The sequence below is a fragment of the Lonchura striata genome, chromosome 4 (genome assembly GCF_050655825.1).
Source record: "Lonchura striata isolate lonStrDom1 chromosome 4, ASM5065582v1, whole genome shotgun sequence".
Classification (NCBI taxonomy): Eukaryota; Metazoa; Chordata; class Aves; order Passeriformes; family Estrildidae; genus Lonchura; species Lonchura striata.
The window spans coordinates 62,439,211-62,464,954 of NC_140706.1; the positions used below are offsets into that span (position 1 = coordinate 62,439,211).

Here is a 25,744-nt window from a genome sequence, read left to right on the forward strand (position 1 = left end):
CCACGTTTAACACAGTGCCACACAGCTCTTCTCCAGGAAGACAGGGCAGGATTCGGCTCCCAGCACATCAGCTCTGTTCCTGGGCTTGCTTACCCCACCCTCCTCCCTACACCGTGTGGCACAGTAACCTCACTAGCAAATCAAATCTGTATCCTGACATGGAGAGAGACGTGTCCTGCTGCCAGGAATACCTTAGAAACAGTCATGCATTTTATACAGAACACCAAGCCTGGAAAACACCTCAGCCTCGCCTTTCTGAACTGAGTTACTGCACCTGTCAGGAAAGACAATTCAGTCACAGCAAAATGGCCACAAATTTGGTTTTACCTGGTAAATGGAATGCCTGGTCCCGGGCAGTGCTTCCACCTGGCAGGAACTGTGGTGCAGCCAGAGGTAAAGGCTGGGGCACTTGAAAGGAGCTGCCCTGTCACTCAACAAATTTCACTCCAAAACTGCCCAGCTGATGCCTGTTGGGATTTTACAGGGCTGGGACTGCACTTTCCCAGTCAAAAGGTCCATCAGGATTGTAGGCTCCACCACTTCTGAGTGCTTGTTCCTGGCACCTCCACTCTCCAGCATGCCTGGAAAATGAGCTTGAAATACTGCATATAGTAATTGACCCAGCTGCACAGAGCACCCTGGAGCTGCTGTTAGTAGGAAATCTCTCCCCAAAAAGAGTGGGAGGCAATGCCAGACCGACAGCTCAGAGTTGGTATGGTTACCTGGCTCAGAGTGCTTTGGTGACACTCATCCATGACCTGCTCCCTGGCAGCAGCAGAACACCCAGGCTGCAGCTGTCAAGTGTCTGCAGCTGCTGAGAACAGTTAACTCCCCCAAAACTGCTGAAGAGACAGCATTTTTTTTTCAGTGTGTGGAAAGATTTAAAATGCAAAATGGCTGAATGTGAAATACTTGAACTTTATCTTAGAGGAGTGACTGCCAGGGAGGCCTTGCAGGGCCTCTGGCTGCTACGTTCCAGCAAGGGGTTTATTGCATCCACCACCAAAGGGACCAGAGACAAAAGACAGGACCATGTGAGCTGCACGACTTAAGTGTGGGGTGGGCAGAGGGCAACAACCTGTAGGAGGGGATGAGGGATGAATAACTGGGGTGGGCAGTGTCAACTGGCCAGTGGGAGAGGCAATCTGATGTAGATTGGCAGGAGTCCTGCAGAGCAGCATGGGTTAAGTATCCTCGATCAGCCTAGGTGGGGAAAACTCTTATGATATCAGGATTCCACATTCTGCTGAATTCACACTCTACAATTTAAAGCAAAAAAAGAAGAAACTAAGGCACATGATTTCATGCTGCACCATCATGAAATCATGATACTCACATTCAGAAAGCAAAACTGTGACAAGTAACAGAAACTTACTCCTCATGATGACACAGGAAATGTTACTCATTAGTTATCATTCCCGAGTTAAAAACGTTTATTCAACTGCAAATGATGTGTCTTTCCAACAAATGCAAAACAGCTTTTTGGTCGTAAATAGCAGGTATTTATTTGAAATGGAAAAAAAATACTTCAGTACCTGAACTATTGCATTTAATCATGTATTGTTGTAATTGTGTTACTCTACCTTTTTGCATTGGAGACAAATATACAATGAACATTCAGATATCACAGATTGCACACTAGATAGTAAATCGTCAGGCCTTTTAACGTAACCACCAAAAAACAGATACTGGATTCTGCAATATAGTACAAAATTCCACACTCCAGTCTTAGCCAGTTATCTTCAATTTACTCCTGATGCTGTACAAATAAATGGCCATTTAACTAGGGCTTACAAGTTAATAACAGGACAAAAAAAATATACATTGCACTGACACAAAAAGTCAGCTGTGTTAATAGTCATGCAACAAGTAACCAAACTTGCTGAAATTAAAAATACTTTCTAAAAACAGTTTTAACTGCATAAGTATTTTATACACAGTTCATTTACCAAAACAAAAGGAGTCTTTAAATGATATAACGCAAATATAAGTTTCTACCAATTTTATACATAAGAAAGTGCAAAATAACTTATCTAAAGTGTTTTGCTATTGAACTGATGAATGTTGGCTGGAGGCAGCCAACCCCTCTCAAAAGCATGACATTACAGTTGCACACTACATACGAATGTTAGGAGTACATGGATAAGTTTACTACAAAGAACAAGGCAGGAGAAGACATGTGAGGTACTTGCAGAGAATACAGTCTACTAATGTTAGTGTACATGAATATATTTTTGCTCAACAGATTTTTACATGGAAAACAAAGCAAGTATTTGCATTAGAAGCTTGAATGAAATGGAAAAAAACCCCATTCCCACATGAACACCACAGTTGCCCACAGCACCAGCTGCCAAAGGGAATATGAGGAGGTGTGTTTGCCCCCCTCCACCTCCAACAAACAAAAACGTGTTTTTTTGGGAACAGAATTAAGTCAGAGGGCTGTGGTGGTTTGATTGCAAAATGTAAACTGTGCCTAGCCTGCCCACTGCAGAATTTTTTAAAGAATGAGGATTTCTTCAGTGCGCTGCCAACGCTGCAGGCGCAGAACAACACCCGTACACCGTGTCTGTAGCTGACAGCCCTGTCCTCAGGAGCCTGCAGCAGGACTCTGTCCTGGCTTCAGTGCTGGACCACATCAGTGTTGGTGTCACAGCCTTCTTTTATTAGGGCTTAACCATGTGGCTGTACAAGCTGCAGTCCACAGGAAAGAAGGCTTCCTTCAATTTGGGGGTGATTTGTAAATCTGGAGGCAAGGGGAGAAAAACTGTGGACTCGAAGGCATTTAAGAGTTGTTAAAACAGCCTTTTCTTCAAACAGAAAACATTAAGGCCACTAGCCTGTCTTCTGAACTATGCTGGTTTTGCATCATTTTGGGAAGGGTGAAGGCAACGTTAGAGAGAACAGCTGAACACAGAAATTCCAGTGCTCTGCACATACTTACTAAGGACGTCTTCCTGTTTTTAGGGTCAAATCTGCCAAGTAGCCAGTAGTCAGTGTGGCTACTTGACCATCACTCTTTGGATCCAAAATTTGGGTCAGCTAAGCTCAACAAACCTGCATTTACTCAACAGTGTGCAAGGGCTCTAGAGAAGCCTTTCTGTTCATTTGGGGACCTAGTATACATACCAAAACAGGAATATCTCATTTTACAGACCAGCACATACATAATAAACAAACAAGTATCAAAATACATATTTAACCTTCAGTGCATAAACATGTGATACCAGGGTAAATAGTAAGTGGTCAGAATTAACAAATTATTCACTGCTAAAAGCTCAAATCAAGAGAAGACAGGGGTGCTCCGACAGTGCCAGGGACCCTCTGGAAGGAGCTCACCCCAACAGAGAGGGCCTGGAATTTTTGATGGTGCAATTCCAACAACAACGCTGGTTTTAAGGATTTGCTGTCCCAGGGCCAGAGCCTGCCCAAGTCATTCCAAGTGAAGGATAATCCCATCCCTTTGAGTGACAATATTCACTCAAGTACTGCCAGAGTCACCTGTCTTCTGTTGATCTGGGTCATATTCTTACCTCTATTTAAAATAATCCATTGTGAATATACCTAGCTGTAGATCAGTTTGTCACTCATTTACAAAATATATATACATATGTTAAAAAACAAAACTGAACTAACCACCAGCCTGCCTGCTGCCCCTCCCTCTACCCCCTCGCTCAAACAAAAACCCACTGGGGCAAGACCTCATGCAGAAATTAAGTCCATGGGCCTATCCCAATGTACATGCTCCAATCCCAGTGGACATCAGTGTCTCTATTTCATCCCACATGTAGTGCAAAATAAATGACAGAGTAGTAAAAAAACACTGCAATTAAATTCATATTGAAACTTAAAAACCATAATGGAAAGCTACTGCTGTCCTCAAGCTGATGGTGTGTGCTGAAAGACACAGAGAGCTCCGAGGAGCATTTCTGACATGACCAGGATCACTCTGCTTTAGAGCAATGCCTGTTGTTACAAAAAGGTTTTTTGCAGAGAAGCTATGGGACACTACAGCAGTTCAGTTTTATGCACAAAAAATTAATTCTGTACCTATATGCAAAAGCCAATTGCTATTGACTAAAGAAGGTAAAAGCTGGTTCTTGCACTGCATGAATCAGCTGCTAATGAACAGTAAGTAATTAACAAAACTGCAGCTCTGACATATGTATAAAAGAGGCCTTATTAAATATGAACAACACTGAGGTGGTAAGTAGTTTGGTATAAAATGCAACACAAGTGTACAATTTAGTTTCTGGTTATCTTACAGCTAGAATAAAATACTCCAAGTCCTATTCTCAAAAACGTTTTCTTCTGAAAAAATCAGTGTAATTCTATGAATAGCCTCACTTAAATTAAGATACTGTGGGGAACTGAAAGAACAAACATGCACAGACTGGATTCTTAACAGAAATACACATAATGCCTTTGAGTTTTCCGTTTTTGTGGTTTGTTTTTTTTAACATTCATATTTAAATTGATAAATGAGATAAAGATGCCAAAGTACAGTGGTTAATCTAAAGTCCCATGTAACAGGCAGTTAAGTTCATATTTAGATAAAAAGGCCATTATACCTATTTACAATATACACATTTGCTTGCAAAGAAGGCAGATTTACAACTATCTTCTAAAAAGCCTTGCCCTCCCTCCCCCCCCAGTTAAGATGACTAACTACAAAAACAAGACAAGAAGGGGTGTTTAGGATAAGTAAGGATTTTCGTGACAGCTACCCCAGCATGGGTTCATGGGCTGCCAGTTCCATTAGATTTCTGGTTATTAACCGTGTCTTTCTGGGCCTTGCTCTTCCCCTCCTGATGCTGTTCGCCTCGTCTGCCTTCTGTCAACACAAACCAATGCAATGATCCCTTTTTACTCTTAGTGCCTAGAATGAAGTATAAACGTAAGTGTAAACAGACAATATTCCGATTCCTTCCGATGCTCTCACTGGTTCCTGGAGTGACAGTGGGGCTGGATGAGGTTTGCCAGGCCCCCATCAATTTCTGGGCCCCTCCTCTGAGCCTCGCTCGTGCTGCAGGTTGTAGAAGCAGTTCTGGCACACCCTAACCGGTGAGGAAATCTTCAGCCGTTTGATTTCTGACTGAAACCGGCTGCACCTGTGAAGAATAAACAACCATCATTGAAAACAGGTCCTCTCTGTTTCTACCCATTTTCTATTGAGCTGTGGGTATTATCACCATGACTGCAATCACCAGAAACTGTCCTAACTCACCTTGACATGGAGATGCAATGCAGTTTGGCAGAAGCAGAATTTAACTCAAATGATCACCACAGAGTCAATGCAATGAGACTGCATGACAGATAGCTAAATAACAGCTGTTGTCATCAGATTAGACTCAGATAAAACTAGAAATATCATCTTTGACCCAGAGACGAGACTTGCACTTCAGTTTGTGGGTAAGGAGAGGTCGCACACATCCTCTACGTGATACATTTTGTCTGAGCCTACCTGCTAGTGGCCCCTAAGTCAGCATCCTCACAGTCCTGCACACAGTTTAGGCTGTGGTATTTCAGAGCTTTGCCCCACCTAAAATCCTGTATGGAAAAGAGCCCAAAGGGAGCTGTTGGCTGCTTACTTCTGGCAGAACAGCTGTCCACAGTTCCTGCAGTGGTGCCGCCTCTCGGTGAGTGAGAAGCGCACGGTGCAGCCTGAGCAGCTGTCGCCGCCCTCGTCCTTCACCCAGTGGTCGGCTGCGGAGCGGCCCGGCTGATCGCTCACCGACCAGCTGAACACCCTGCCCCGGCCGTCTCCGATCAGGATCCTGCTGTGATCCCTGCAAGGAAAAGCAAAAGCATTTTTGCAACAACTCTGCCACAGTAATGCACAAGCAGCGATGCCCGATTTCAAACATCAGAGGATGTAAAAGGGAAAAGCACTGGGGTGGTGACTAATGCCCCAATTGCCCTGCTCTAAGTGGAGCTGCAACACTCTGTGTAACACAGTGCAGCCGAACAGGTCTTCCTCTCTTTAGTGTTTTTCTCTCAGTCCTTGAAGAAGGCTACACCAAACTGAAGCACCACAGAAGAGTTATGAACAATGGCACCTCTTCCTGCTGACAGCAGCCAAAAATGTTTGAAGCCTTCATGTGTGAGCTACTCACTTGGAGATGCCAAGCGCAGTGATTTCTGCTGGGTGTGCATTGTCTTTGCGATCAAATGCCGTGTGCATAGTTAGTTTGCTTCTGAACACCAGCTGACGCTCCCATCTGTATCCTACAAAGGAGTGGGAAGAGGGAGGGGATAAACCAAATTTGCTTTTTCTCATTTTTGTTCCCTCCTCCCCCAGCGTACTTGTAACTGCAACTTTGTAGCAAGAACAAAATCTCCCTCAGAGATTCAAGTTTTTCTCTTTTTCTATAACATTTCATTTAGGAATAAAACTGAGGGCTGTGCATGGTTTCTTTTACCTGGTTTGAGCTTGCTGTAGTGCCGTGCTTCACCATAGCTGGGGTGGGGGTGGTTAACCTGAGCATGGGGATGCATTTTGGCTTGTCCCTCCGAATAATTGACAAAGATAAATCCATCTTTCTCATCCAAGCTGAGCTGGTCTGACCAACGCCTGGAGTCATCAGAGCCGCTGTCTGCTGACCATGCTGCTGCTGCTCTGGCTGATGATGACCGAGGCCTGTGGCTGGTGCTGCTTGGTTGGCTCTGGCTCTCCTGCACTTTTGCATCCTGGCCTATGCATGCATCGTCTGCCTCGGAGTCACTGCTGTCCTCTTCATGGGCTTCCTGCCCTGGATTGGCACAACAGGGGACAAGGCACTTTTAGTGAGCTGGTTATGGCCTGAACTTTTTCTTTATTCTGGTGCTGCACTGCCTGCACCCCAATGGGCATCAACTGCTGAGAGAGGGACACTGTATGCAGGCATTCAGGGACTTTTCAGAGATTTAGCTCCTGCCAGAAATCACACCATTCATATTTTTTGCACTTTTCTTGCACTTTTTTCTGTTTTGCCAGAGAACGACATGCCTTAGCTGAAGCTGTTTCCTACAACAGTCCCTCTGAGGAAGGCTATCATAGACAAAAGGAGCAAAAACTTCAGAAACACTCAGGTTGGCAAAACTTATACAAGTAAGAGCAGTCAGCTATGCTGAAACTTGGACTGAAAAATATGATGCAGACTTGCACTTGTTAACACAAAAGAGCAATTAACTAAGACATTTATATTACAAGTGATACTGAAAATAACCAAAATCTATATTTATGTAATAATTACTAATGAATATCATAAGATTCAGATCCAAATCCAGATCATATCTTCTACATGAAAAGTGCAGGAGGAAGACCAGATGGCTAAAAGAAACAGTCATAAGGCACAGACCAAAATCTTCCAAGAGCGAAAAAAGGTATCATTGCTTGTCTTGTTTAAGCTGTTCCATCAGTATATTCAACTTGGCTGTTATGCTATAATTCTATTTCATACTAAAAAATATCTAGCTTTTGGACAATCCATCAAGCATACCAACAGCCAAAACAAACTCAGAGAAAAGTTCCACCTTCACAGAACAAAAAGCTATGATGGGCAACATTTTTCTTACTTGTAGCAATATGAAACTACCTTAAGCAAAGTGCTGAATACAGAATGCAGACACTCTGTTCATTGTGCCTACTGGATGTCTACTGCCTTTTGAGATAAAATCTCCATCATTCCATTCTGCACTGTATACCCACAGGACTTGACCTACCTATAGCAAAGACCAGATACAACAGGGAAATACCAAACACTTGTGAGGAGACATACCTATCTGAGCATCCTGACAGTCCTCTTGCATTTCCAGCATCTCCACAGGCTCTGGAGCTGGTGTTTCTGGCACTTGCAAAAACTCCATCCGCCAGAACTGGAAGGACAGGGGATAAGCAGAGTGGCTGAACTTACTGAACTCTTGGTGTTTTCCTAAGTTACTTGAAGAGTTAAAATGGCTAAGTAGAACTGTGTATTTGCACTGCTAACATGCAAGACAGGTCCCATCTCCATACTAAAGTCTGTTTTTGAGGGCTAGAAACTATAAGAGGACATCTGTGTTCATGCCTGAATCCACTCCACACAGCTATCTGACCAGGAGATTCTGGTTAAGGCTGCACCCAAAAGTACTGAAAATTGGGTTAGACTTGTAGGTATCAGAGCTGACATTAGGCTTCTGTTTTCTTTCTAGCCAAGCAAAATTAATTGTCTCGAGGTGTATGAAACTAAAATGGTGAACCAAAACAATAGCCTCCAGGTATGAAAGCTGGTGACCAAAACAGAGCAGGAAGGAAATGTATTCTCTGCTGACTATTGCTGGTTACCACATCCCAATGGGGGCATCAATAAAGGAGAAAGAACTGTTCAAGTGAAATTCCCAAGTAAAGCAGAACTGCTTTGGTCCTGGTCAGGACACTGTGTTGTCCTGGATAGGCATGACTTTTCTACATACTACCACCACCAAGGCATAAGCTTTATTTTCCAGACAGTGATTGCTGGTACTTACCCGGACAACTCCGTCCGAATGTCCTGTTATGATGACATTCTGCGTGTCCCACTCATTCATCTCTGACACAAAACAACACATAATTTGCTGGCTTCGACCAGTGAAGGTGTTCACACTTGCAGTAGGGCTGCCATTAATGCTCCACACATGGATGTAAGTGCCAGCACATGATACAATGTCTCCCTGCAAAGACAAATAACACCTCCAGATTTCAATACAAAGTTGTAGGTATCCTTCAGCAAAAATACAGCTTGCATTACAGCTCTCTCTTGTCTTGATTTCAACCACTGCATCTGCTCTGGCTGCAACAGAGTCCATCCAGCCTTGAAGGCCATGCAAGGGAGCTGGATAAATGGTGACTCGTAACTCACAGGACCACCAAGGACAGAAGCTTTTAGGATACGACTCTTTCCACTACAACTGGCACTGCACTGTCACCCAAGGTATCCCGTTTCCTTTAAATTCAGCTTAAGACAAGAGAAGCCAACCAAGATCATGTATCAAAAACTCTTCTTAGCTTGTGCAGTAGATCTGGCAGCTCACTTGGAATGTCACACTAACTACACTGCCTCCAGCACTGTTAATAAATAACCTCTTCTGAGCTCAAGCCACTCTGCATGGAATGCAGCCATCCATTTGCTCTAGACAAATGACACAAATTATTCCTAAACCAGCTGCTAATCAGTTTTCAGACGAGTTATACAAGTTCTGCCAAATTAACAGGAGAGCCTCGTGGGTTTTTTCCTTTGGTTTAATGATTTCCAACTCTTGCTACTGTTCCTACTGCAGCCTGGTGGACAGAGTTTGGCTCTCACCGTTAATTCATTTATACAGAGTGCAGAAATTGGAGCCCTGTGCCCTCGGAGCTGTGTCAGGAAGGAGAGCTTGTTCAGATCCCAGATGATGCAGGTGCGATCCCGGGATCCACTCACAATTATGTGATATGCCAGCGATGCCGTTAAGCACGTGACAGTGTCAGTGTGACCCAGCAGTGCCTGCAAAACACAAGGCAGAAGCAAAAGTGAAAATCAGGAGAGAGCACAAAAATTCCACATCAAAGCCTCTTACCTGAATAACCAGAATATCCCATCAGAAGATGCACCCACCTTATAAGTCTTCAGTTCATAACTATTTCCATAACTGAAAATGGCAAAAATAATATTTTTTCCCATTTAAAAAGAGCTCTGACAAAACAAAATTTCAAGGGTCTAATGTTACAGATCCTTCCACTGAAGAAAACTCTATACTGCATCATTAAAGTAGCCTTTAAGGCCAGAAAGTGTTCCAGGCTGCACCTGAAATTACATTCTGACTCCTACAGCAACTGCTGATGACTAAGAGAAGACAAAAGAGATGAGAAAGAGATACAGCCAAAAAAGCAAAGTCAATAGGAAGAAGGAGAAAAGTATGAGTATCTACACATATTAGGCCCTACTTTTACTATCAAGCTTAATCTAACTATTGGAAAAAGAATCTGAAATACAGTCAGACTACTGCACCTTACTCAGTTAAAATAAAACTTGCTGAATAGAGTAAATATATTCACATATGCTGCCCCAAAATTTAAGATACAGTGTTTTATCGTGTACAGTTTTAAATAAAAACATTTCAGAAAAACAGCTTTGGACAGTTGATTACTGCACAAGAGTAAATAATTATCTAAATTTCTTTTAATAAATTTGAGGGAAAGACTTCCTCTAAAAAACAGTTGAGATGCTAATGGAACAGTAACACAACCTTTAACAATGATACATTGCCAGAATATCTAGACTTACTTGTGGTTGGGTTTTTTTGGTTACATTTGTTGGGTTTGTTTTTTCTTTAGTAAACACACAAAACTTACTCTGCACTTAGCTGCAGCTGACTTTAAAGCATGGGTGCTTGTTTAAGATTAAAAAGTGCTGTAATTGATTTTTTTTTTTTTTAAAGAGGAAAATTAACCTTTAAGGCAGCCTGTGGCGAGGGCTGGTCCTGGACGGTTGGGAGGGATGGAGAGATCTCTGAAGTCAGGCCCCAAGGAGTGGGGGCAGAGCGAGATAGTGAGAGAGAGTTCCAAGAGAGGGCCCAAGAGGGCAGAGAGAAGGGATGGGAGAGAGTGCCCTGGTCTCCCGGGTACACCTTAGCAAGGGGGCTTCAAAGTGGGTGCAGAATAAAACTTTGCACCAATGGGATTACAGATACATGATACTTCAGGGGAGGGTTACAGGCGCAGGATAAACTACACATTTTTGTGGGATGAGACAGAACATTTTATCTGACCCATGGATCTGTCTGTGGGTCAAAAAGGGGAGTTACCTTCCACTAGCTACACCCCTGTCCACCAGTTGCTTAGCAACCAAGGTCTGAAATCTCAAATCTTGTTCTCATCTCAATTTTACTCAGTCTCTGTATTTTCCAAATCCTTTGCCACGCAATTGTATTTATAAGCCTTTCCCATTTCATCTTCTGCAACAGCAGCCTCCTTTTATGTCCTTCCTGACACAGTTTTTAGATGGGGGTATTACATGTAACACTAGAAAGCAGATAATTTCACAAAACTCACCTGTATAATTTTGTTAACATCACTAGGAAATGCCCTTTGTCTCCAGAAAGCTCCTGGTGATCCACTATTCTTAAAAACAATGCAATTTTAAAGGTGCATTTTGCCCACTTTCAATGCAGATTACCATCTCAACTACTCCATTTGCCTGAGATCTGCTGGACTCATGGTTTTAAAGGTGAGCAACACCCATTTACACAGTTACTTTGATGTTATAACATTACTTTACAGCTTTACTGTATTTTACCTGTTTCAGTGTGAGAGCTTTAGCTTTTTCTTTAGAGACACCCATTTCCCATACACACACTGCTGTGCTTGTTCCTCCAGTGATAACTAGTTTGGGGTTGGGGCAAATGGCACACAGGATCTGACCCCATTCTGATAAGCATTCATAAACAATCACGGCCTAAAAATATAGAAAACAAATAATTACTTGCAGAACTAGTACTTTGTAGGATAAAAAAACACCTGGCTGCCGCCTTGCACTCATTAGGTCACTAAGACCTGATAAAAAACTATTACGAGTTAATTGTATTCTGCCAGTGTCCTGGTGAAGGCCCTCAAGAGGGAGCAAAAAAACCTGATGCAGTAGAAGATTATTTCATTCACATGTAAAATAAATGTCCATTGTTATGTTTTTTTCACTATTGAGTACTGATTACTGGAACAAATTTCAGATTACAAACCTTGTCTGACTCATAGGTACCCAGTCTGCAGCTGAGGTCTGCATAGCCCCAGGCAAATGTTTTATTCCACGTGGGTGGGATGAGAACCTTGTTCTGTTCTACTGCCAGAATGCCTTTATCAGTACACACGATCTGCCCCACAGGCTCCTTGAGCTCTGAAAGAGAAGATGAGGTTATGTTTTATTGCTGGGAGAGACAAATACTATCTGATCCCTTTGAGTACCTGCTGCTCTTCCAAAGCTAGGTCTCCGTAGTGACTATTTATACATTCTCTGCATCAGCTACAGTGATGGCAACTTTTGCTCCATTCCTAACAAATGCAGGGCCAAATATAGATTAGTGCTTTCTAATTTCCTGACTTAGAGTCTTCTCTCTAAGCCCTGCTATGCCCCATTTAATAGAACGCCCTTCTCTCCTTACAGCAGGGAGCCACAGATTATGCTTTACTCAGCTAGGAAAGAAATCCCTGTATAGCATTTACCTGCCTTGCAGACAACTAACTTTTGTTCAGTCCAATGTCAGATTTGAAGTAAAAAACCACTTTGTCTCAGTGCAGCTACCAACACCACACTTTCCTGCCAACATTCCTTAGTATTTCTTGGCACTGATAAATAATCCTTTTGCTGTGAAAATCACAAAAATAGAGGCTACCACAGGCCCAGAAACAACATACTCCAAATGCTGTTTGTTAAATTCAAACTTATAAAGAGGTGTTTGGGCTCCATTTTATCCCTCTATTTAAAAAATGTCATATTAAACTGGTGCAGCTATGGTGTTTCCCAAATTCCTTTAAAGTAGCTAAGAACATAACAGTACAGCATTAGGATATTTTGAATTTGTCTTTCTCACAAAACTATGGGCAGTAAGAATATTAGAAGTAAGAAAAAGATGGCAAAGAAAAAAAATCTTGCTGAAACTCTGAATGCTTGGGCAAAGAAACAGCAATAACAACTGTGAGTTTAAAGTTTACCTTTCACTGGGGCAAGAGATGGCCGCAGGTTGTCCAAATGATGGAAAAAGATCTTGTCACCTGTGGAACCAGGGGGCACAGAGGTTCCCACAGCCTCTCCATTCAGACGACTTCTAACACGCTTTGGTGGGTGAGGTTTTTTGAAGAGCTGAAATTCATCAAGAAACTAATTATCATCAAAAATTACAGGTTTACAAGGGCACTAACTTAAATAGATCATAAATACATCCAATGTATCTTCTAAAAATTCTGCAGGCAAGCAAATGCTTCACTGCTCTCAGTATTCACTAATAACTAACTCATGGTGAACATTTCAAAAACCTTCAACAAACAATACGAAAACCCACAAGGAGCAAAGTTGTTCTGCCCCCTCAGGCTGTGGCATTTTGGCACCCTCATGGAGTTGAGAGCCCCCTTCCAAACACACCACCAGCTCTGCACTGTTTTGCATCATAACTTTTTAAAATATAAACCAAAACTGCCAGGCACATTACTAGTGGAAGAGATGGGACAAAGATGTATGTTACATTGTGCAGGAAAGGAGTGCAAAAATGCACAGCAGCCATGTCACTGAGAGAGCCTGCCCTGGATCCCCTTTGGAAAATAACAGAAGGAAACAGCAAAACTCTACAGTTACATAAAAATGTGCTCCAAAAGCACTCACCATCAACGAAGCCTTAAAGAAGTTCTGAGTTTCCCAAGTTTACTGCAGTCTATTTCCTCTAGCAAAGCATCATGCACTTCCTGGTAGATTTTACCACAGCTTTGTACCTAACAGGCATCTGAGGACGCAGGCAGAGCTTGGGACTCAGCTGCACTGCTCTTCTATGGCCCTGCCCTCTGCCCCAGTCCCTGTCTGTCCATCTGGCTTTAGCTGGGCCACGTCTGATTATCATCACAGAGAGATTGGTTATTACATAAGAGGGGAAAACCCTACAGACACTACAGAATTAGATTATTGAGAGCAAGGAAGGGAAAAGAGAAAATCCAGAGAATACAGATGAGCAGTTCTTATCCTTCCTTCCATGCAATGAGAGACATATAGCTCTAAGTGGGTTGCCACAGGAAATATCTTGTGGCTGTCCTGAAACATTATGTGCTGAGAGTTGAGTTTAGAGTCTCCAACACATTGCTTGAATTCCCAGCCAATGCTGAAGATATCTGTGGCTTCCACCAGATCTAGGATTGGAAATATTTACCAGACACTTAAGATTTTCACTGGATAGTAAAAAGACTCCAAAGAAATGCCCAATAAAAACCCAAATCAAAACAACCAACACTGAGACACCCCCAAACCTGAACCCCAAGATTTAATATTACATTGAATTATTTAATGTAGTCGGTTGAAGAGAAAACAAACTTTAAAGCTGCACCAAAAACTGGTCTTTACAGCTCCTTAACTACGGCTGTCCTTCAAGAGTGAATCACCCATGAGACTAGGATTAAAAAAAAGAAGCAGAAGTTATTACAGAAATTGTTTTATTACAGGGTAACTTCCAATACCTTAGCACTAGGCATTACTTTGAAGTTGCACTTTCATTCCTCTCCTATGATTTTGCAGCAGGAACGTATTTCTCTTTTGAGCTATAATTCATTATGCCTTTATTTTAAGGATGTAAAGGGAAAAAAAAAGACATTTCTAATCTCACAAGTAAAGCCCAAAGTCAATCTTTGTGTAGTTTATGATTTCGTATCACTGGAAGAATATTTATGAATAAACACTGCCAAGAAGTTTCATTCCTAAAACACCTTCCTGTTTTATATTAACACATTTCAACTTGAGTGTTAACTGGAAAGTAAGAATTCTATGAAGAGTATACCTGCTTTGGTATTTGTCCAAAGTTATTAATGAATCCTATGGTAGCTGTCTCTTTTAAAGGATCATTGATGTTATATATGTCCACTTGTCCCTCATAGAAGAGATGGTGAAATACATTTACAGCTTCTACTGCAGCAGGACCTTGCTGTTTATAGCCAAAGATCAAGTCAATCCACTCATGCAGGTGAGCACTCACAAAGTCACATTCCAGAGCCTGAAATTCAGAAGGCATGCATTAAAATGAGACAAACTGCTCATTGGTTGAGTTTACTACACTTGCCACATGGAGAAACGCAGAACATGATTCGATATATTTTTGTTACATTTTGACAAAGCTTTTCATTAAGCAAGTCTTGCCTCAGAGTATTCTGCAGCCGAAAAGGAGAGAGAGGAAATGCTGGCTCTACAGACCTTGGCAATAATTAGACACCAACCCTGAACTCAAAGACTGGCCTGTGACTGCACAAATTGAGCTTAGATTAATGTGCAGTGGAAAGTCCCAACAGACATTCTTACTCTCACCATTGAAATTCAAATTACCTCCCGATGGACTCTGATAAATTCACGAGGATCTCCTTTTGCCCATGGTGGGAGTATTACATCACCAAGTTTAGTGCCATTTTGTTTACAACCTAATAAAAAGAAAAAGAAGGTAAAAATTTGGAGCACTGACACTGAACTGTAATAGCAAACGTGAGAAAAAGAAAAAAAAGGCAAATAATCAAATTCTAGTATGTAAGTATAAAGGAAGCCATTTCAGTCTTTAAAAGTTTTAAATGTCAGGCAATAAAACATGAAAAATTCTGCCTCAGTTATTCATGTAAGATTGCTTTCAGGAGAAAGAATGCAAATACTCCTCACTAAGGCTTCTGAAGAGGAAAACAGTATTTTATCATAGAATGAAATTGTCGTTTTACTTCTGAGAATTGCCTGTACTCCTGTGATATGTAGCCAAATACTCATTTCCTAACAGTGCAGAGCTAACTGGTATCCCCCACAAGCTCCATGCCCAAGGATACTGGCAATTCCCCTGATATGCCCATGACCTGGGCACAATTCATTTACCCTGTCCTGGACAGCCTCATTCTCACTCTGGACATCAAATAGTGGCATGCTGTGATCAACAAAAATGTGTTTGGTAAAACTCCTCAGTTATATTCTTGTTCTGTCACTTGTTGTCAAGAGACAACTCCACACTTCATATTAACTCAGAGGAACACCTACAAATTTCCTACTTTACAGGGTCACACAAAAAATAAGTGCAATGCTCCAACAGAAACATTACTTGCATCACCAAACTTCAAATCTTCCTTTCTTTTCACCTGGGAGGAAGGGAAGAAGGATTGCTACAAATTACCATAACCAAAAGTATCTCAGTGTTTGACAATTGCTCCTAAAAGAGCCTTTTCTACTGTTGGTCCAAATGCTCAATGAAGAATTTCCAATGGTTACAGTTCAAAATTGTCAGATACAAAGATAAGTGGACAAGAGCTCAACATTTTTTCAGTAATACCCTAATTCTTTCGAGTAAAATATAGATGGAAGAGGTTTTGCAGAGTGTTCTTTGGGTTTTGCTTTTCTTTTTTTGCAAGGTTGTACTTCCAATCTGTTCCAATAGATTTTGAATAAAGGCTTGCAAGCTATTGAAACCTATGATTTGATTAATCTTTATTACTGGTAATAGATTCACAGCACAGAGCTCAGAATATAAGAACTTAATGCCAGTGTTAAGAGTGATAGAATAAGTAACATGCATCTCAAACAAACAGGTCTCCTACACAACACCTGATGAATAATCAGTGTCACAACAGCTGTGACAATTCAAAAAACCATTAGGAATATTTTCAAATTAAGTTCTAAAAGTGAAGATTTGTCAAACAGATTTTGAGAAGTTTAAAAAAATAAATAACGAAGAAGGTGAACACCATCATGGAATAGGTTACATGGAGAAAAATGCAAAGCAGAGAAACTCTAAGTAGAACATGATTATCTGTACATTTTGAACTGGTAAAAAAACCAAAATTGACAAAAATACACCGCTGCAAACAAAAGTCTTTTCAGGGACTAGTTCTGCAGTTCTCAGAAGACACTTTGTATTAAACTGCTTACAATGAACACTCACGGCTTGAGAAAATACCTGAAGTCTGCCTGCCTCTGTTCTCCCACACACAGCACGGCTATCAAGCTCTTTTTGCCTACCTAGGTCAAAATTGTTGGAATTGAGCAGGAACTCGGGGAGGTAGAAGAACTCTGGGATGAGCTCCTTCACATCTGCCATGTTGTGCTTGGAGGCGGAGTACCAGGCCTCGCGCACGCTGTGGAACATGCGGTCAGCCAGGTCAAAGTGACCACCCTGCCGGCAGAGAGAGGAGCACGTCAGCGGCACAGCATCCCCCAGCATGGCAGCCTTTGCCAGGAAGGCAAATCAGAACAGCCTCTGCCACATGAAGATGCTAGAACTAGCATGTTTCTTTCTTTAATGCAACTGATCTCATCAGCTGCATTACTTTCAGGTACATGAGAACAGAAAATATGGATACAGAGATACAGAACTTTAAGAGAAGAGTTATCTGTCTGATTTCAAGTCTAGTCTCTTTCAGAGAAACAGCAAAATAGTTTTCACAATAAAACTCGTTTCGGTTTTTGTCTGCTGCTAATTTGTTTTGTGCACATTTAGAAAAGTGTACAAACTACAAGGGGAAAAAAAAAGGTGAATTCCATCACATTTCTAAAAAAGACATATCAAAAACCTGCCAGGCAATAAGAATTCTGCTAAAAGGTGTTTCTTCTATGATATTTAATGAAAACAAAGCTGACTGATCTTATTTCCCAGTGATGTCTGAAATGCACAGCAGGCAAGAAACTTAAAGTGAGGTGATGTAATTTTTACCTGTAACCGTAAGAAAATCTGAGTAAAAGGCTCCATCCGGACAAGATAGGAAGCCACGATCATGGCTGAGGAATAGTGAGTCCCATAGTGATAAGCTGGGGTTTCCCCTGCAGATTAAAAATCATAAACATAGGAGAAATAAGGTAGTTAGGTGACAGAGTCAGTACTAACGGGAAAAAATATTAACACTGCATTTTAATTACTTTGTGGACTTGGGCACATTCAGAACTGGAATTTGTAATTTTCATTCTCAGATATCTGAAAGCTTTATGTTTTCTCACTTGAGTTTGGGCTGCAGTGCAGTAGCCCTAATTAAAAAGGGTTCTGCAAAGCAGTACTGAATGGTTACTCATTTTTTATTTTAGCTAATTGAAATGCTGCAATGCAACTATGGTGATTTCTGCTGAAGAAACATTTTTAAAGATACCTTCTTTTAAGTTTTGGGTTTTTTTTTACTATGGATTTAAAATCTTGGGCAGAAACACGCATCAAAACTGTTGCCTAAATTTTGTACATCTTTTACTTTCTTAATTTCCTGGCAAAATGTCTACACAAGCACACTTAGAAAATACTGATTTGTTTCTAAAAATGAATATCTTTGCCATCTACTGCTGTTTGACATAGAACAGCACTGCAGTAGTTAAACAGACCTCTATCTTCAATGAAAGCACACAAGAAAACTTGTCTTGCCAAACACAGAAGTTTTATTTTCAATATATAAGGAAGCTCTAAAATCATGACTAGGTAACTTAATTGTATCTCATTCTGAAGTTTTTTTTCTCCTTAGCCAAAAAAACCCACACTTTAAGATTAAAAATGAAAAAGCTAGAATACTGCTAATGCAGAAGCATTTGCATTCTTTGTACTACTAATTTTCATGCAGCAGCAGCCAAACTGTATTAGCAGACACAGCTGCTTGTGTGCTTCACCTGCCTGCCCATTCCATTCTTTATATAATATTAAACTCATCTAAAAGTGCAACTGTTCTTTGTTTTTACATATAAACAAAGGTGTAATTTAGATTTAAAGCAAACAACACAGAAAGAAAGCCAATGTCCATTTGCTCTAATTTAGACTTTGTTGGACAGTCATAAAAAAACCCCATGGTAGAGTTCTGCACATCATATCCAGATCTCTTTACCCACATTATAAAAAAATCTGTGAGTCCCTCCTATGATGACAGGTGCATGTTCCTTTTTGCTCTTTCTGCAGGGTGGATTATTACTTACCATTGGGATCTTCCCAATCCTTGTATCGCTTCTTGTACTGGGCTAACCTGTCCTCTGTTTGAGCTCCCATGGGCTTGGCCAGGTTTCTAAATGTTTTGGGATTTGTAAGATCCAGTTCCTTTAAAAATACATCAGATAACAATTTCATAAAACCAAACCACATAATTTGAAAACTGCTGATTACCACAGTTAACACCACCTACCTCTTAAGGCTGTTCTCCCTACTTTCTACACATACAGCAAGTGCAATGTTGGATATGTTTAAAACAGTCCTTCAGTATGATCCAAGACAGTTATCACATTTTATCTGAAATCACTCCTGGGCCCTGCACAACTTTTGCCTGCTCCTCTTATCCCTAGTTCCCCTTAATTTTTCCACAATTACTCAATAAGTCCTCTAACAATATTTTATTTAATGGTCTGGTTTGTGGCAATGGCTGTCCACAAAGGCATTAATAGGATGTTTCACCTTTTTCAAAAGCCATGGGGCCAGATTTCATAGTAGTCCCTACCATGGTCTTCTGGACAAGGATGCTTTCTCTGTGGGCTTCGCATACTTCAGAATACAGAGTTTAAACTAATCCAGCCATTTATGGGAACTGCTGAAAGGTAGAGGGGCAAATGGCTCCCTCTGGATCTCAGCTCTCACTTGTGCATGGACCAACAACATCTGTAAAATCAGCCCAGCCGAGATTCTCTAATACCCTCCCTGCTGGAAAGTGGGAGAAACAAAATAGAAACCTTCAACTTTTATGTAAGATTACTAACAAGATTGACAAGATGTTTTATTTACCTCTGAGTCATAGTCTGCAAGGATCCAGGGGAAGACAGGGTACTGCATGAGGTCATTATAGGATCTGCCGGCTAGAGTGTTCAAGTGCATCAGGTACTGGAAGTTACTGATTTCTCCTCTCTTAAGGAAGACAGATAAAGTTTTCACTTTGCAACTTTGCACAGTAAAGTTTTCACTTTGCAACTATCAAATGTCAACCTGCCAGACTGTCAATGTGCAGCCCTCCCCAAACATAATAACTTACTTCAATATTGCAATGCTCACTCTACTTTTACTATAGCCCTCCCCCTGCAATTCAACAGTAGAATCATTTCCTATTTGATGATGATATCATGAAATATTAAAAATTAAACGCTGAGATATATTTTCTACAACAGTATGTTCCACCTGTTAGAGTAAGAAGATGCAACTTATGTGTACTGATTATTTATGTATCGCTACAAAATGTGGAATTCAATACAAAACTACCCCAGCATTTTCATACTTACTTCCCATCTTTGAGTAACAGATTTTTCTCCGACTAAAGTGCTAAGCAAGCCAGACCTAGCGGGAAGAAGAAATTAATTTCTTGACTTTGCAGTAAGAACTGGGTTACATCTTCACAAGACAACCCAAAATTTCAAGATCAAACGTTATAAATTTCAACCATTATAAGAACACGTATCTTTTAATTTTTGCTTTTGCAGTACCTTTTTTTTTGAATTCTAAACACACACTGTAAAAATTATGCATGTTAATTATGCAATTCAGTGCAAGTGGTGGCTGATGAGTAAAATATTTTTAACAACTTGGATAAATCTGATGGCTTCAGCACTCCAATTCCTTTCAGAATGTTTCAGTATACTGATAACGTTAATTCTGATACTCTCCAGACAGTCCTGATATCAATGCAAACATAATTTATTGACGTACAGAGGTTGTGAGGAACAGAACCACCTACCCTTGCTCTACGCTGGTGTTTGGTCTCTGCCCAGATACTGACTCCGAGCTGTCGGTCAGAGATGGCACCACAGCCAAAAACCTGCAGCAGCAGTTAAAAGATTATGATTAATGTTTCTACCCTCAGAATGTCATCTTCTGAAAAGCAGTATGCATTTAGTACAGTTACAGACTTCTTCTGAGCAGCTCCATGACATCTCCAACAAAACCACAGGAGCCTCTTCTCCCTGAAGGCATGCAGTGCCCTCTAGTGGCTCTTTCCTGCAGCGGCAAGGTGCTAGCAGGCACCAAAAAAGCCTCCACATAGGTATTTGCAAACATTCATGTTAAATACTCTAATTTATTTTACACTACCTTTGATAAACTTTGTTTCTAACCCCTTTCTGGAAAGCTAGAAGATAGTTCCGTCCATCTCCTGAGAAAACTTCAATTGCAATTGGCTGAAAACAAAGAGGACAAACTCATGTCAACAATAACTTATTTTCTTGTCACCTCTGAAGGTCAGGCACAGACCATGCTACATGCTGCACTAAATTATGGTGAAGCAGACTTTGCTTAGTGCAACCAAATGTTTTATTTTTGGACCACTGACACTGACTAACACACCCAATAAACTGGGTAAGTTCCAACAAGGATATCCAACCTAAATGCTTCAATTTCAACACAGTCAACAGCTTCACTTTCCAAATACTCTTCAGTTATGTACTGATTTTCATTTCTAAAAATTACATCGTCAAAACACTGCAAATATGCCTCCCCCTATCCAAAAATGGTGTCCAAGTTACCTGCAAAAGGTATCTCCTTTTATGCACTTCCTTGATATCTTCATATGCGAAAATGCTGCAAGTTCTTTTGAGTTGACTTGGACCTTGCCTTGCTCCCCTAGGTATGATTGGCTCATGCATCCTGTAAAGGAACATAAGCAGGCACAAGAGAAGTGATTAAAAAGAAGAGGAATTTTCTTCTTGGTAAAGAATTATCCAATTAATTCATATGAGAGTCCAGTTACAGAAACAGCTGGTAACACATTTTCACAATATACCATACTACAAATTGCTCAGTACCTTAGGTTTTCCTGCATCGTACCTGAGGTCTTCCTGCATCTTGGAGTTGAGTCCTCAAAAACCTCATTGAATACTTCTTGTTCAGCTTCTAAGGGTCAAGGAAACTCTTTATGATCATAATGTACTCACTTTGGAGGCAGTGTCTCAATGTCCCGTATCTCCCTGGTGGCTGTCATGGTAAACCCATCAATGACATAGAAATGCTCTTTCCCAAAAAGAAGCAGCCCTTCGCTGGTGTCAAGGCCCTGAACCCGAGCACAGCGGTACATGTGCTGGATCTATGAGGAAAAGCAGATGCTTAGGGAAAGCAGGTTAAGGAGCACAGGCTCAGACCACTGCTCTGTTAGAACAAGTGAGACACTGCTGTATCACTTGCACATACAGCAAAATTCCTGCCAGTCTCCCCTTTCATCAGACCTAATACCAGTGTCTAGTAATTGAGGAGGAGGTCAGATAAAGCCTCATTGGTATGATACAAATATACCTATTTACCAACTAGTTCATCCACTTGCACTATGCTGCCTGAACACATTTTAGAACCTGCAGCCTACTCAACCATGATCACAATGCTATTCAATGGTATACTTCAGATGGACAAAGCCTAAAATACCAAATACACAGCGTGGTAAATCAACACTGATCTTGGTGATAAAATACTACTTATCAAGGTTTCCCATTGTAATGAAGGGAACAATTAATTAGGAACAGTGTGCCAAATACAGCGTTTATATTTTTAATGCTTATTTTCTATCCTGATCATTAAGTTGACAGGATAACAAACCAAGTATGGTTTGTTCATAGCCTTCATTTCAGGTAGGTGAATTTTTCCCTTGCAGGCAGAAGGTAAAGAAAAAAGACCATGTTTCCAGTGCAGCATTTTTAGGGTCAGGCACACAACGTACACATTTTAAGGAAGAAGCTGATGAAATATACAGATCAAGGAAGATATATATGACATTTATTCATGTTTGGAAGACATAATTAAGACATTCCAATATATTAAGTTCTTAGTGTGTTTAAAATACACAGTACCTTCTCTCCTTCTTCAAGAAGTCGAAGCAAAGTTGTATTGTCAGTCTTCTCCTCTTCATCAATTGAACTCCCCTCAACAATTTGATCCTGTGACTGGTCCTGGTTCTCATCGTCTCCTCCATCAGGAGCAGAGCGAGATCGTTTCAGGGGAGGCTTCACCAGGCCTGGAAAAGAATAGAGACAGATAAACGTCATAAAGAGACATAAAAAATTAACTTCACAAAACCTACAATCTTTCAAATTACCCAATGCTAAGAGAGCAAAACAAAAGTTTTGTTTTAATGCAAATGCATGCGAGGATGACAAACTAAACCATCTAACCTTTGACTCTTGCGATAGTGTCCTCCCCGTGCTCTGGCTCCTGAGGAGCTGTTTCACCCACTGTGTTCTCTTCTATGGCGTCCTGGAAGACCGTGGGGTTTCCAGAAGCCAGGCGCATGTAGTACTCCTTGCTGTCATAACTGATGGCTCTCCGGTAGCGAGCAGGTTTCTTGGGAATAATGGAAGAAATCACTTGGTCAGCCAACTCCTCACTCAGTCTCTCAGTGAAGGTCTTTTAGGAACAGGGTGTGCAGCACAGTGCATGCCCACTGAGTGTTTTGTGCGTGCTCGAACACCAACACAGATAGGAACAGAAACTCTTCAGGAGAGCTGATCTGTTGGCTAATTTGCAAGGAGCTATAGTGCCACTCAAGCAAACAAGGGGCTACAGAAAAGCCTGCAGACAGAACTAGAACATGGGGAGTAGGTGTAGCCAGTATGTTATGAACTGTCATAAAGCTGGAATTCTTGTGCTTAACACTGATAGCTCAGAAGGCTATTTTATCATCTTTTTACTCCCTATTAACATATGCAGTTTATTTGTTAGCCAGCTGACTTCTTTGTTAGGCAGTAATTTGAATAAAAAATTGCCTCAAGAAGATACAAGAATGTGGAAGCTCGTATGAACTAAAAAGCACCAATATATTTGCTTTAAGTCTCAAAAATTCTTCATTAATTTAGTTGTTTCTTTTTTTAGTAAAGTTTCTGATGGTTTATGGGGAGGAGACTAGCATAAGAATATGCATGTACCTGAAATAAATATTTGAGCATTGTTTGTACCTTTGTGTGGTGTTTTTGGTCTTTTTTTGTGGGGGGTTTTTGCTTTGTTGAGCGTTGTTTTGGTTTGGGGATTTTTTGTGTGTGATGTTTCCTTCCTTTTTGTCTATCCCAACCCCCATCACAGTGTAATTCTTATCTTCCTCACTTAATTAAGGAATCAAACTAGTTTTATTACAAGTTGATTCTCAGAATGATAAAGATACTAAGATCAGCAACACAAAAATTTATTATTCAGGTCAAATAGGCTGCTCCCAAAAATCAAAAATTTAAGGCACTGTAATTTAATTTGCTCACTTATATTTAACCAAGTCTTCACTCCTTATCAGCAAAAAACTGCCACTTAAACAATGCTTAAAACATTTGTGGAAACAACTTATGTATAACCTACAAAGATAAATCCTTTAAAGCACTGCTAACATGAAGGAAAGAAGAACAGTAACAATTTATATTAGATATTCTGTATAATAGAATTATTTGCACTTATATGAATTAGATAATTGTAGAAGGTAATTCAAAATGAGTGAATGCATATTACTGTACTTAGTGATGGGCAAGACCACGACTCTAATTAACAGAGAAAGGCATAATACTGAAATGCTGGCAGAGAAGCCATTTCCAAGCATGTCTATTCTTTTCAAGAAAGGATTCATATGTTTTTAGCAAATGTGTGCATTTTATTAATAGCAAAAACGAAGAGTCAGCTAAGACAAATATGGGCTTTAACAAAAATCGGCCTTTTAAAGCCCATTATGGACAAAAAGGAGAAAAAACACTCCCCAGATCCTCTCTTAGAAGGAAACACTTTCCCAGTAAGTGCTTCCAAGTGATGCTGCCCATTACTAAATGTGTTCCACTGACCAATAGTTTCAGTCCCAAAGCAACAACACAGTGAGAACAGTGGTAGCACAGCCCAACACATCCTGTTAGTGTGCAGCAAAGAAGGGAAGGTCTACAGAAAGTTTTATTAGGTGAAGGTTGAAGACAGCACAGTAACATCTTCTAATGTGATTACTGAAAAAACGCTTAGGTCTGGAATTGTTTACTGAAAGAGCAAGTTGAAAGCCAAACGTAGAAGCCTTGTTAAGACTGCCTAACATGCAAGAGAAATTGTATTTATTTCACATTCTTTCAGTCAGTGTACTTGTTTCTTTACCTTTTGAGAAATGGTATCATCAGATGTCTCAGGAAGTCTGTTTGAGAAGTCAGACTGGAAACAGGGCATCAATTACATAAGCATCAATTACATCAGAGAAAGAACACTTCTGAGAAGAATGTATGATGGAATGTTCTCTACTTCATGTGAATTACACTGTCACTACAGGTATTGTGTGTCAGACCACAAGCAGGCAAAAATATCTAATAGCTTAAAATTGACTGACTTAAATGTTTTTCTCTGCTTTTTTAAAGTTCTTTGACACTCAAGACATAATTTGAGGGAAAAAAATCCTGCATGCATACACACAGGCTTAAAAAGACATAATAAAGACTGCTTCCTTTCTTAAAAGCAGCATTTCAAAATTAATAGGAACTAACTGCAAAGCTTTCAAAGGCCACAAACATTTCTGCTCCACAGTCCACCATCTTCACAGATAGACTGAACCTCACACAGTAATGGAACTTTCAGTCTCTGAAGGCTTCTGAAGATGCCAGTGCTGTTTGTTGGCAGGATCACTCAGCACACCTCACATTACATTGCAATATATCCAAATTTGCTTGAGCCAAGTGACACAATCCCTTCCCTAAATATATAATGAAGAACAACTGGACTTAACCAACCATTTAGGACAGAGAGAAGAATAACAGGTCTTATGGTCTTATCAACAGAGTAAAGTATCCTTCTTAAGAAAAACCTATCCAAAAAAAAAAAAAAAAAAAAAAGCACTTTACAACAGGATGTGTAATCACCCATCCCAAACTCCTGAGTACTTACCATCAAGTTTGTTTCCTGCTCAGCCTCGGGCATGTAGGGATACTGAGTATAAAACATGTCATTCCGCACCATCTTTTTCCTCATTCTGCAGGGCCCCTCAGTCATCTCCAGCATCCACTTGTCAAGGTGGGAGCCGATTGGGGGCCCCCAGAGCCCTCGCTCTCGCAGTAACTCATACTCGATTTGAGACCACTCCTCAGCCACGTATTTCAATGCATTCTGCTGACGCTGAACACAAAGACATTTGTAAATACACAGAATTAAAAAA

General features: G+C 40.7%; 1 protein-coding gene across 10 annotated transcripts in view; it reads right to left on the reverse strand.

Moving 5' to 3' along the window:
* Window positions 1-1,415: 1,415 nt before the first annotated feature.
* Window positions 1,416-25,744, reverse strand: part of WDFY3 (WD repeat and FYVE domain containing 3) — a 152,295-nt gene continuing 127,966 nt past the window's right edge. For 8 of the 10 annotated variants that reach the window (XM_077783021.2, XM_077783020.2, XM_021541464.4 and 5 more), the window contains 25 exons: window positions 25,477-25,704; window positions 24,700-24,753; window positions 22,767-22,935; window positions 22,446-22,609; window positions 21,543-21,691; window positions 21,135-21,255; window positions 20,704-20,789; window positions 20,351-20,431; window positions 19,899-19,953; window positions 19,411-19,530; window positions 18,618-18,735; window positions 17,389-17,495; window positions 16,698-16,851; window positions 15,039-15,130; window positions 14,500-14,712; window positions 12,680-12,827; window positions 11,710-11,864; window positions 11,271-11,429; window positions 9,300-9,479; window positions 8,485-8,667; window positions 7,758-7,854; window positions 6,420-6,749; window positions 6,114-6,225; window positions 5,589-5,786; window positions 1,416-5,108 (listed from right to left, as the gene is read on the reverse strand). In XM_077783021.2, coding sequence (XP_077639147.2) covers window positions 4,988-5,108; window positions 5,589-5,786; window positions 6,114-6,225; window positions 6,420-6,749; window positions 7,758-7,854; window positions 8,485-8,667; window positions 9,300-9,479; window positions 11,271-11,429; window positions 11,710-11,864; window positions 12,680-12,827; window positions 14,500-14,712; window positions 15,039-15,130; window positions 16,698-16,851; window positions 17,389-17,495; window positions 18,618-18,735; window positions 19,411-19,530; window positions 19,899-19,953; window positions 20,351-20,431; window positions 20,704-20,789; window positions 21,135-21,255; window positions 21,543-21,691; window positions 22,446-22,609; window positions 22,767-22,935; window positions 24,700-24,753; window positions 25,477-25,704 — 3,594 coding nt within the window. In that variant the 3' untranslated portion in view covers window positions 1,416-4,987. The remainder of the gene's footprint in view (window positions 5,109-5,588; window positions 5,787-6,113; window positions 6,226-6,419; window positions 6,750-7,757; window positions 7,855-8,484; window positions 8,668-9,299; window positions 9,480-11,270; window positions 11,430-11,709; window positions 11,865-12,679; window positions 12,828-14,499; window positions 14,713-15,038; window positions 15,131-16,697; window positions 16,852-17,388; window positions 17,496-18,617; window positions 18,736-19,410; window positions 19,531-19,898; window positions 19,954-20,350; window positions 20,432-20,703; window positions 20,790-21,134; window positions 21,256-21,542; window positions 21,692-22,445; window positions 22,610-22,766; window positions 22,936-24,699; window positions 24,754-25,476; window positions 25,705-25,744) is intronic. The other 2 variants (XM_021541465.3, XM_021541463.3) reach the window with 1 other exon arrangement.